The 12,371-nt window shown below is 50.3% G+C and overlaps 1 protein-coding gene across 1 annotated transcript; it reads right to left on the bottom strand.

Moving 5' to 3' along the window:
* Positions 1-11,191: 11,191 nt before the first annotated feature.
* Positions 11,192-12,145, bottom strand: LOC141060831 (olfactory receptor 1G1-like). Its single transcript, XM_073557208.1, has one exon. The coding sequence runs from the start codon at positions 12,143-12,145 to the stop codon at positions 11,192-11,194; it is 954 nt and encodes a 317-aa protein (XP_073413309.1).
* Between the last annotated feature and the right edge of the window lie 226 nt (positions 12,146-12,371).

Below are 12,371 nucleotides of genomic sequence, written 5' to 3'. Positions count from 1 at the left end.
TCTGAGGGTCGGTGTACACGGTCAGTAATCGCTGCGGGTTGGACGCTGTGCACTTGTGCAGTGTCCAGATGTTACAGCATAGTGGATGGGATCTCAAGAAATCCCATACCCATTATGGTCCACAGACGCCCACGGATCACCCATAGAGACGGACAAGCGGCACGTCTTTCCAGATCGTAACATGTCTAATTATCTTGCGGAGACACAATAAATTTCACCCGTACAATGTATTGGACACTGTGAATCTTCATGGTTCAATGATGACAGAGGAGTCACCTGCGTTCAATATCCGGCAGCGGACATGTGCTGCGTCCAAAGCGCTGCCAATTCCTGATCACGTGCACCCGGCCTAAGAAAATAAATCAATTTCAGAAAAAAATCAAAATCATTTGATCTCTGCTGGTGTCAGTGCCGTCTGTGGCCCCATAGGGGATTTATGTGAATCCTATTTTAGGGGGATTCAGGCAGAGCCCCCGGACGCACTGCAGAGCGTAGTGTGAGCAGGGCTTAATATACTATTGTGTGGAATAGTGCTGTCTACTATAATTCCGCGCTGTCCCAGTGCAGCAGCCAGAAACGTACACCGGCCAGACAGGGACCCCGGCTAAACACGGACAGCAGCCAGACACGGACAAAGGCCAGACACGGACAATGGCCAGACACGGACAATGGCCAGACATGGACACTGGCCAGAAGACCCTTTTTTATAATTCTGTTGCTGTCATCTTTCAGCATTTCTGCAGCATTTTTTCCTGATTCAAAAGAATGGGACACTAAAAATGCAAGTGAAAAGGCTGCAAAAACGCAAAATATTTCCAGCCAACACTGTAGATCAATCCGCACAAATTGGTGCTTGTGAACAGACAATACAGGGGTCTTCTGATATTGTAAAAATAATTAACATGAAATGATAAATCCCCTGCTTCTCCAGCAGTGATGCTCCAAGGCTCTCTGCCAGTCTTAGCACTGGGCTGCAGTGGTCTTGTGGCTCCAGGGGTCTCCGCCAGTCTTAGCACTTGGCTGCAGGGGTCTTGTGGCTCCAGGGGTCTCTGCCAGACTTAGCACTGGGCTTCAGGGGTCTTGTGGCTCCAGGGGTCTTCGTCAGTCTTAGCAATGGGCTGCAGTGGTCTTGTGGCACCGGGGGGCTCCGTCAGTCTTAGCACTGGGCTGCAGTGGTCTTGCAGCTCCAGGGGTCTTCGTCAGTCTTAGCACTGGGCTGTAGGTGTCTTGTGGCTTCACCTTATATTATTGCTGCAAAGTGAATAATAACCATCAGGGACCCCGAACAATCGGCCGCGGAGCCAGAGGGGATTTAGCAGAGTAGATTGGGTTGACATGTAGGACTATTTTGAACCGCTTTTTACTCTGCTGTTTGCGAGATAGGATGTAGGAAAAGATGGCAATTCTGCCAATGTTTTCTATTATGTGACTGTACAGCCCCCTTCCCATGACCTATCATGTTTTTCACAGATGCCACGTGCCCCCTATTTGACCTGCGGTGCTGCACTCATGTCTGTGTTTTCCCATCAGCACAGATGACAAGGGCCAATACAAGTCTATGGGTCCATGTAGCCGCGGCCACGGGTAGAAGCGGGGTGGCTGTGGGCGGCGGGAGACAGGCCACAGCCTCGGGCTGAAGTGAGACGGCAGCGGCCGCTGGTGTCCGCGGGGAGGCCGCAGCCATGGGCAGGAGCGAGGCGGCAACGGCCGCTGGTGTCTGCGGTCAGGCCGCAGCCGCGGGCTGGAGGAAGGCGGCAGCGGCTGCTGGTCGACGCGGGGCAGCGGTTCTCGGACGGTCATCTCGGCGCCGTCCTACTGGTGCCCAGGGGGAGTTTCTCTCCTGCCTCTGGCCTCCTTCCTGGCTCCGGTAAGTCGCTCTGGCTCTCAGTCGCTCCCACGGTCTCCTGCTCCTTCTGTCTCATTCTGCTGACTCACTGTGACTCATGTTCCCCGCCCCTTTTATATTGGCTCCTCCCCCAGCCCACCTGTCTGTCTCTGTGGTCCGTCCCTGAACTCCGTCCCTCTGAAACAGTTTCCCCCGGAACCCAGGTGACGGTCCCCTTGGTTCTGACCCGGACACTCGGCGGGGACCCTCTCTCCCACACTCCCCCACCCTGTATGCTCGCCAGTCCTCGGGCAAGGGCTTTAGTAGATTCGAGTTAGTCTTTGGAGACGACAGTTCTTGTCGCCATACGAACTGGTCCTGTTCGTAGCGTTCAGGGGGTTTGCCAGCTGTTGACCACTCAGAACGTCTAAGTTCGACTGTGGTGGAGCTTTCTGGAGTGGTGGATGGTGGTAGGTTGGTCGATTCTGGCGGGCTAACTGGGTCTGCTGCAATGTCACTACTTGGAGGGCCCACAGATGCGGCTGGGAAGTCCTCTTCGTCATCCAGGTCCCAGACCGTTGACGGGGGGTCGGGGACCTAAGGGATCGGCTCGGGTCTCATGGGATCAGTGGACGCACAGGGGCGCAACATATTTCGGTGCACAGTGCGAGTGAGAGGTGCGTCGTTTCCTTCGGATTGTATTTCATACACAGACCCGTCGGGGTTTATCCGGCGCAACACTCGGTATGGGTTCTCCTCCGACCATGGTTGTAGCTAGTTTTGGGGGCGTTGATCTAGTACGAGTACCCGATGCCCAGTCTGGAAGTCAATTGGTGGGGACAGCGCTACCCCCGGGGGTTCTAGATCCTGGAGATTTGTATGGACGATTCGGTGGAGGGTCTGCAGCCAGACCCACGAGGATACTCCAGTCCAGGGTTGGGGTTCCTCCGGGTTTAACTCAACTTCCATGATTCCTTTGCCTTCCTGTCTAAACAGCAATGAGTAGGGGGTGTAACCAGCCACCCGGTGCACCCGGTTATTATATACCCACACCAGCTCAGGGATGTATTCAGGCCAGCGGGCCTTTCGGTCACTCTCCAGGGTACGCATTTGGATTAGTGTCCGATTGAATCGTTCGCAGGCTCCGTTTCTCTGCGGGTGGTATGGTATAGTCCGAGACTTATCGATACCGTAGAGATGATGTAGTTCTTCCATGACTCTTCCTAGGAAGCACGCTCCTTGGTCCGAATGTATTCGTTGCGGGCAGCCGTACACTTGGATAAAGTTTTTACAAATCGCAAAGGCAGCCGACTTCGCTGTCTAGTCTCGGGTGGGGGTGCCCACGGCGAACTTGGTGAAATGATCCACCATAACTAGACAATGTTCATACCCCTGGTACGCAGGACCTATGGTCAGATAGTCCACCGTGAGGAGCTCAAGGGGAGCTGATGTTACAATTGTCTGCACCGGGGCTCATTGCGCGGGAGGTTTAGCGAGCTCGCTCGGGCAGCAGGTTCGGCAAACTTCTTCCACAGCAGCGTGCAAGCGTGGATGGTACACTATCTGCTGCAACCATTGCAAAGTCTTTTGAGCACCAAAGTGAGCCCCCTTTTCATGGGCTTCCTGAGCCAGTTGGCTGAGATGGGTTCCGGGCAGGATCACCTGCCATATTGTAGCAGACGTTGTTCGTGACACGACTCTCCGATATAAAAGTCCCTTTTTGATGACTAGTTTCTCCCACTGGCGCAACATCAGTGACATATCCTGGGTCAAAGTCTGTCTCTGTGAGCCAATCGGCAGTTTGCCGGTGGCCACCCATCGGCGCAGGAGTCCAATTTCTCCATCTTCATGCTGCTGCTGGATCCACTTGTCGCATGGCTGTTCCAGTATTCCCCCTAAGGGTCCCGGATGAGGCGCTTCTTGCGCGGTGGCTGTAAGCTCGGCGGTGGTGAGGGCGAACAGCGTCTCTTCTCCTTCTAATTCGTCGTCTCGATTCCTCCCTGGGGTGGTGTGTCGGATTCTGGAGAGTGCGTCAGCGTGCATGTTTTCAGCCCCTCTTTTGCAGATGATCTTGTAGTTGAACTTGGCCATCCGAGTCACCCACCTCTGCTCCAGGGCCCCCAGTTTGGCATTCCCCAAATGGGCTACTGGGTTGTTGTCAGTCCGCACCACCACCTCGGAGACCACCAGATACTCTGCGAACCACTCCGTCATTGCCCACACTACCGCGAGGAGCTCGAGCTTAAAGGAGCTGTAATTGTCCAGGTTGCATTCGGAGTCATGCAGCGACCGGCTACCATAGGCGAACACTTTCTCTCAGCCGTTCTGCACCTGTGACAACACAACTCCTAGTCCCTGGAGGCTCCCGTCGGTATGCAGGATGAACGGTTGCGAGAAATCCGCATACGCCAATACCGGGGCTTCCGAGAGTGCAGCTTTGAGATCTTGAAACGCATCCTCTTGCGATTGCTGCCACTGGACCTTCCGTCCATTCGCCCCGGCGGGAGTCCCCTTCAGCAGGTCCTGCAGGACTCAGGCTCGGCGTGCAATATTCTTCACGAACCGTCTGTAGTAGCCGGCCAACCCCAGGAAGGCCCGCACGTCTTTCTCCGTCTCGGGGGTAGGCCACCCCTGGATGGCAGCTACCTTTTCCAGGGATGGTCTGACACCCTCCGCCGAGACGGTATGCCCCAGATATTCAGTCTGGGTGCGGAACAGGTGGCATTTCTGGGGCTTTACCTTCAACCCGTACTTCTGCAGCCAGCCGAGCACCTGCCCCAACCGCCGCAGGTGGTCCTCAAACGTGGCGGAATAGATGATGATATCGTCCAGGTATATCAGCGTGGCTTCAAAGTTGAGATCTCCCAGACAACACTCCATCAACCGCTGGAAGGTTCCTGGGGTGTTGGCCAGCCTGAACGGCATCCGATTAAACTCAAACAGTCCCATGGGAAGGATAAATGCCGTCTTGGCTCTGTTTTCCTCCGACATCGGCACCTGCCAGTGCCCACTGGCCAGGTCTAGAGTTGAGAAGTACATTGCGTTCCCCAAGGCGGACAGAGACTCTTCTATGCGGGGCAGTGGATACGAGTCCTTGATGGTGCAGGCGTTCAACTTTCGATAATCCACACAAAAACGCAGAGTACCATCTTTTTTGCGAACCAGTACAATGGGGGCTGCCCAGGGGCTCTGGCTTTCTCGTATGACCCCCTTCCGAAGCATTTGAGCTAATAGGGTTTTCACTTCCTGGTATAGCTGCGGTGGAATTTGCAGATATCGCTCCCGGATGGGGGCCGCTCCTGCCGTGGGGATCCCAAGCGTGATGGCCGTGGTACATCCAAAGTCATCCTCATGACTGGCGAAGACACTGTAATATTGTCCGAGAAGTGTCTCTACCTGGAGAAGTTGGGCTGGCGCTAGGCCAGAAAGTTCGGCCCGCACTCTCTCTAGGATGTCTCGACCTTTCTCCTGGGTCGAGGATACGGCAGTCTCTAGGGTCCGTATCGTTACTGCCCAAGGAACTTCAGGCTGCACCTTCAACTGGACCGCGGGATCCGGCAGCATCTCCTCCAAAGGCCTTACTAGTTTGGCCATTTCGGCCCAGGGCTTCAAGGCGATATCTTGGTCTTCCAGGTTGACACAACGCACCAGGACGGTCCCTTCTCACACTGTGGCCAGGGAGCGGGCTACCAGTATGGCAGGGTGCAGGCACTCTGAGTAGCATGGTTCCACCTGCACCTCCACGCCCTCCAGTGGCATCGAGGCGTGGATCGGCAGGGCCATCACTGTCTGCCCTGGAGGAAGCACGAGCGGGGGAGCCGCCGGCGCGATGACTTTGCCCAGCGCCTCACCCTCCTGGCACTCCTGGAGCACTCGCGCCTCCCGCACCAACCGCTGGAAGACCTGCCCTTGAGCCATGCAAGAACCCCAGTGGCTCAGAGTCTCTTGTGTGGGCTCATTGAGGAGAAGGTTGCCGAACTCTCGTAATAAGTTCATACCCAGAGTAACTGGATGTTTGCTGTTTATGTCTCCCTGGGTCAGGACCACTCCCCGGCGGCCGAGTGATTTGCCGCTTATCGAAATCTGTATCCAGGCTACTCCGACGACAGGAACTGGTAGCTGGTTGGCGGCTACCAACTTTATCATGGTCCTCCACTGAGGTCTCACTGCTTCAGGAAAATGCTGCCAAAAATAAATCTCTGGCATGGTCATTACTTGCGATCCCGTATCTACTAGGCATTGTACGGCATGGCCCTCGACCTCTGCCCATACCACTGGACACCGCGCGGCCAGGTCTTCGTGATTTCCACCACCCTGCGGGGTGAGCTCCGCCTCCGCCTCCGGGCAACGTCTCCACGGCCCAGGGTCTTCTGCTCTTCTTGGCCAGCGGGGCGGGTTCCTCCTGGAACGTGGGCATTCTCGGGCGGAGTGTCCCAATTCTCCACAATCTTAACAGGCAAATGGTCGTGGGGACTGACTTGGGTAAGGCCCGTGATGGTTCATGCCTCCTTTACCCGGCCCTGGCCGACTCCTTGTGGCCTCATTCTTGGCTTCGGCCAATTCGCCTTTAATACCCTGTATCTCTTGCTTCACCTCTTGTACCCAGTGGGGTTCGCCCAGGGCGCTTACGCATACTTCGATACTCCGAGCCATCCCCACGGGGACCGTCACCTCTTGCTCCTGTTCCCGAACACGTGCCTCCTTCCCTATTTCTGAAAAGGTCAGATGTGGGTCCACTCGCACCCGCTCTTGCAAAGCCTGTCTTGTCAGGGTGTCTCGCAACCCGGTCACTAACAGGTCACGTAATGTTACGTCCACGTCCCCACGCCAACCCCATCCTTCCTTTCAATGGCTAAAAACAGTTCCTGCAACACATTCATATACTGAGTCACTGTTTCCCCCTCTTTCTGCATGCGACTAAACATCCGGGTTCTCAGTTCCCCCATATCGGTCGGGTCCCCATAGGTCTCTTCTAAGGCTAGTTTCACAGTAGCGTTTATTCCACGCAGCGCACGGCGCCGCTAAGCCCCGCCCCCTGCCGGCTCCCTGCCCGCCCCATCCGGTCATCACCACCTACTATCACACATGGACGCTTGCGATCTGCGCACCCTATCTTTAGCATAGGGTGCACAGATCGTGCGCTGGCCGTGCACTAGTAGGATTTTGGCGTGCGCTGCGCACTTTTGAAGGTGCACCCGTGTGCGCCGAACGCACTACGGGTCCTTAACTATATAGTGCCACTTAACCGGCTCGATGTCCCTTGGCGTCCCGGACGATGGTTCTTCGGTGTAGCAGCCGCTGGGCCCAGCCGCTGAAGATCTTTCGTAGTCTTCGAGCGTTCCAACGCTCCGTTGAAGCAGGGGAACAACAGGCCCTGGAGGAGTCTTTGGACAGATGGGCGCAGCCAGCGACTGCAATGGAGGACCTGAGGCGAGCAACGGCCTGGCCATTGCTGTGGACTGGAGCGGGACAGTGGTGGCCGCCGATGGCACAGAACTAGCCACGGCCACGGGTAGAAGCGGGGCAGCTGCGGGCGGCGGGAGACAGGTCGCAGCCTCGGGCTGAAGTGAGGCGGCAGCAGCTGCTGGTGTCCACGGGCAGGCCGCAGTCACGGGCAGGAGCAAGGTGGCAACGGCCGCTGGTGTCCGCGGGCAGGCCGCAGCTGCGGGCTGGAGGAAGATGGCAGCAGCCACTGGTCGACGCGGGGCAGCGGTTCTCGGACAGTCGTCTCGGCGCCATCCTACTGATGCCTAGGGGGAGTATCTCTCCTGTCTTTGGCCTCCTTCCTGGCTCCGGTAAGTCACTCTGGCTCTCATTCACTCCCACGGTCTCCTGCTCCTTCTGTCTCGCTCTGCTGACTCACTGTGACTCGCGTTCTCTGCCCTTTTTATATTGGCTCCTCCCCCAGCCCACCTGCCAGTGTCCACGGTCCATCCCTGAACTCTGTCCCCTGGAAACAGTTTCCCCCGGAACCCAGGTGATGGTCTCCTTGGTTCTGACCCAGACACTCGGTGGAGTGGAGACCCTCTCTCTCACATATACATGCCGTCCGTGTACAGTCCATGAGCTGAACATATGCTGTCCATGTGCCGTACATGTGCAGTCTATGTTTAGCATGGAAAGTACATGAGAAACTTTGTAATTTCATTTCCATTATCCATACCGGAAAAACACGGATGGCACATGGACGGCACATTGATTGAAAACACTGGTGACACTGATATCTGTGTAACATGTACGTGTTTTATATGGACATGGAGGCCCCAATTAGAATTTTGCCTAGGGCCCCAATTTTTCTAAAACCAGCCCTGCCTCCAGGTACTACTCCTGGGCATTCCCAGGTACTGCAGCAGCTGACCCCAAGGGTCAGGATCGCAGTCATGGAGAAGGACTCGAAGTTGCTGGCAGGACAGGATTCAGATACTGGTATAGCAGATATCCAATTCGTTACAGACGGTACGTATTACGGATAACTAGGCAGGACAGACACTGGTACTGGTTTAGGTATGATCGGAGTTGCTGCAGGTTCAAGTACTGCCGTAGCGGCTTCTGGTTCTGGTACCACCAGAGAATTTTAAGGTTCAGGTTCTGCCAGAGCGGTTTTAGGTTCATCCAACATGGTTAACGATAACAGGTTCTGGAATAGACAATACTGGTTTTAGGAACAGGCTCTGGTTCAGACAACATTGCTTTCAAGAACATCTTCTGGTTCAGACAGCACTACACTCAAGGACCAGGATTTGGAAACATACTAGTTGCACAAACTAATCAGGGAAACTTCATTGGTTGCTCAGGCACCTCCTGACTGAAGAGAGTGCCTTATTTTGCTTTATACACATGATGCCTCCAAGCTATTGGCTGTGGGCATTTCCATTTTCACCCTTTCCTCTATTTGTGCCGGAGAGCTGGTCTCAAGCTGTAGCCATTTTTTTCACCAGTTGCAAGAGGTCAATCATCTGTGACTGGAGTGGCTTGTCCATTTGGTAGCACTGGAGGTGTATAAATTGTGCACTGACTTCCAGAGTTGAATCCATATGTACCATAATATGAGCCTTCTGTTAGCCATACTCCTTAGCATCTTGCAGAGCAAGGCCATTATATGCTTTCTCCGGTTCCTCAGTAAAATATGGAGTTAAGACCTCTTCCCATTGCTCTGGGGCTGTTTCTCTATGTCTGCCAATCTTTTGTAGACAGTCAGGAAAGGCTCCACATCATCCTCTAGAGTCATTTTCTGCAAGGCTTTTCATGCTGTCCACCTCACCCATATACCGTTCTTTTGGCTGGCGGAAAGTGCCGTCTCCCTGGACAGCTCCTGTCAGGAGAGCCATCTGATGCTTCTGCAATTGGACCAATTGCTTAACAAGTTCCTTCATGCTTTCAAACTGTGTTTTCAGTGCTGTAGTTTCCTTAACCCAGCACTCTTAAACTTTAAAATGTAATCACGTGTTTCTTTTGGATTTTTAGCACACATTTAAACACCAAATGTAGGGATTCACTCTCTCTGGTAGGCTTTAGGTAATGTTCTCACCTGCAATGAATTCTTCTGTCCAAACAATTTGACATTTATTTCTACAAAATGCATCTCACCGAGAACAAAACCACAATCACAAAATCCCTAAACCTGTCAAAGCGCCAACTACACTATATAGACTCTGGCTACCACACACGGCTGAGCTAGTCCCAGTCAAATAAAATGACTATTATCCATAGCAACCACTGATACGCGCAGTTTGTTGGGCACGTCATGTGCAGTCTCTTCTCAGAGAGAGGCTGCCTTGTCTCTCTCTTTAGCTCCAACGCAATCCTTTCTGCTCAACTTCCCTCAGCTGACTGACTAAGGTGAACACCTAGCCTTGTTATATGCCAAGCTAGCCATGCACCAAGGACAACATCTGCAAGGACTTTGTATGTTCTCCCCGTATTTGCATGGGTTTCCTCCGTGTTCTCTGGTTTCCTGCCACACTCCGAAAAACATACTGATAGAGAATTTAGATTGTGAGCCCCATTGGGGAAAGTGGCAATAATGTCTGTAAAGCGCTGTGGAATTAATGGCACTATATAAAATGAGTAAAATAAATAATTAAATGTGCACCTAATCAGAGCCTGTAGAATTTCTACCTGACCCTGCTTTGCTATTACATATATGAAAATTAAAAAAAAAGTGTCAATAGTTTATTTCATCAATTAAAAAACACTTAGTGGCAGCAGTGTAATGAGCCCACCACTGAGAAGCGAACCAAAGCATAAATTAAAAAAATACTTTTTATTTGCAAAAATACACATATAAAAAGGACCACATCCTTGATTCCATCAGAACATACCCTAAAAGGGGACAGCAATAGGAAAATACAAATTCATTAATATCAACATTTTAGAGGCATTCATGGATCTCATATATCACAAAATATTCTCAGCATATCCATATATGATGTGCCAATTTAATAAGTGCTAATAAAGCATCTATCTTGAAATAATTATATTAAAGACCCCCAAAAAACCTCCCTATATTCAATGTAAAATATTCATCAGCATATCATCTTTATCCCTATATCAGGGCCTCATTAGGAAAAATGAATCAATAAATCTTAATAATGTTTTATTTAAATAAAGTGCTATTAGTGCCTTGATATGTCTCCATTTAAAGTGCCGTTAATGCAAGCATATATCCCACAGTGGTACCCGACACGTGTTTCGCCCTTTTGCTTCTTCCGGTGATGCCCCCGGAAGAAGCAGTAGGGCGAAACGCGCGTCGTGGAGCAGGGGACAACAGCGGGATACTTCACCACTCACCAGCACTCCATTAGGTAAAATATAAACCCTTTTTTTTCTCTAGAGGTCCCCATTGTGGAATACCTGCAGGCACGGACCGCATCTTATATGGGGATATACCGAGGCATAAATAGCTGTCTGTTAGGCAATACATTTACCTTTTTTCTTCAGAGGGTACCACTAGCACGTCATAGATGGATATGCTGGGAATATTTTGTGATATATGAGATCCATGCATGCCTCTAAAATGTTGATACTAATGAATTTGTATTTTCCTGTCGCTGTCCCCTTTTGGGGTATGTTCTGATGGAATAAAGGATGTTGTCCTTTTTATATGTGTATTTTTGCAAATAAAAAGTATTTTTTAATTCATGCTTTGGTTCGCTTCACAGTGAAGGGCTCATTATACTGTTGCCACTAAGTGTTTTTTATTCATATTGAAGTGCCATTTTTTGTACTATTGGACATATTGATGAAATATTTTATCAATTAGCAAGATTTAAATTCAAATAACATAAAAAATGTAAATCATATCAATATTTGGGATGACCACGTATTGCCTTGAAAACATCAATTCTGTTCCGTTTTGTTCCTGTTCTATCTCTGAATAAATGTACTGGTTAATGCATTTTTATTTGCTAACATTACAATAGCCCCCCATACCTCTTTATTTCTAAGACTGTAGACCAGAGGATTCAACATTGGAACTACTACAACATAAAGCATGGACAGCAACATATCCTGATCCTTTGAATTTTCTGAGTCAGTTTTCAAATACAAGAACATACTTGGTCCATAGAATAATATAACAGTGATGATATGGGAGGTGCAGCTGGAGAAAGCTTTCATACGTCCCGCTGAAGAACGGATCTTCAGTATGGTGGAGAAGATAAAGACGTATGAGACAATGATGATTGCACATTGTGCAATATTACCAGAAAGTTCGAAGAGCATGAAGATTTTCAGATCATGAACGTTGGTAGTGGTAATAGCAATTAGTGAATTAAGATCACAGAAGAAATTATTAATATCATGAGAAGAACAAAATTGTAGAAGAGCTGTAAGCAGTGTATGTAATAAAGAATTGAAAGCACTAAACAGCCAACAGGAGGCGGCCATTGCAATGTACACGTTCTTCTTCATTATTGAGTAATATTGCAAGGGCTTACATATCGCCACATAGCGATCATAGGCCATTATCGTCAGCATGAGAACTTCACCATCACCACAAAGGATGTAGAAAAATAACTGTGTCATACAGGAACCAAAAGAGATCCTATGATCTTGAGTCAGGGTGATCAAAAATATTTTAGGGACAGATGTCGAGATGGACGTTACATCTACAACGGCAAGGTTACTCAAGAAGAAATACATTGGAGTGTGTAATTTTGGTACTAAAAGCACGAGAATGATAATTGTCAGGTTCCCCAACATAGTAATGAAATAAATAATCAGAATTCCGAAAAATATCTCAAGTTGGTCCAATGAAGACTTCGAGAAGGTGGCAATGTGAAATTCATGTTTGGAGCTTCCATTTGGACAGTCATTCATGTTGTCTTCTTGAGGGTATATTGGTTTTAAATTAATACATCGAATTCATCAATCCATAAAAAAACAACTTAAATCTGTGTTTGAAATTCTCAGATGTGTTGGACAATTTGCAAGTAAACAAATCTAAATGATGACATTGAATACTTAACATTTTAAGTTACCCTATTTCCGGTATGACTTGGGAAGGATTTATCAAGAAGACCATGGCATGAACAGAATACAACTA

This window comes from Dendrobates tinctorius, unplaced genomic scaffold (assembly GCF_039654945.1).
Source record: "Dendrobates tinctorius isolate UK_male_01 unplaced genomic scaffold, ASM3965494v1 ptg000245l, whole genome shotgun sequence".
Taxonomy (NCBI): domain Eukaryota; kingdom Metazoa; phylum Chordata; class Amphibia; order Anura; family Dendrobatidae; genus Dendrobates; species Dendrobates tinctorius.
The sequence above is the reverse complement of the archived record's forward strand: the minus strand, read 5'-3'. Positions and strand labels throughout refer to the sequence as shown.

Bases quoted from the DNA above. Each gene is read 5' to 3' on its own strand.
- LOC141060831 (XM_073557208.1), bottom strand. From the start codon at position 12,145: ATGAATGACTGTCCAAATGGAAGCTCCAAACATGAATTTCACATTGCC.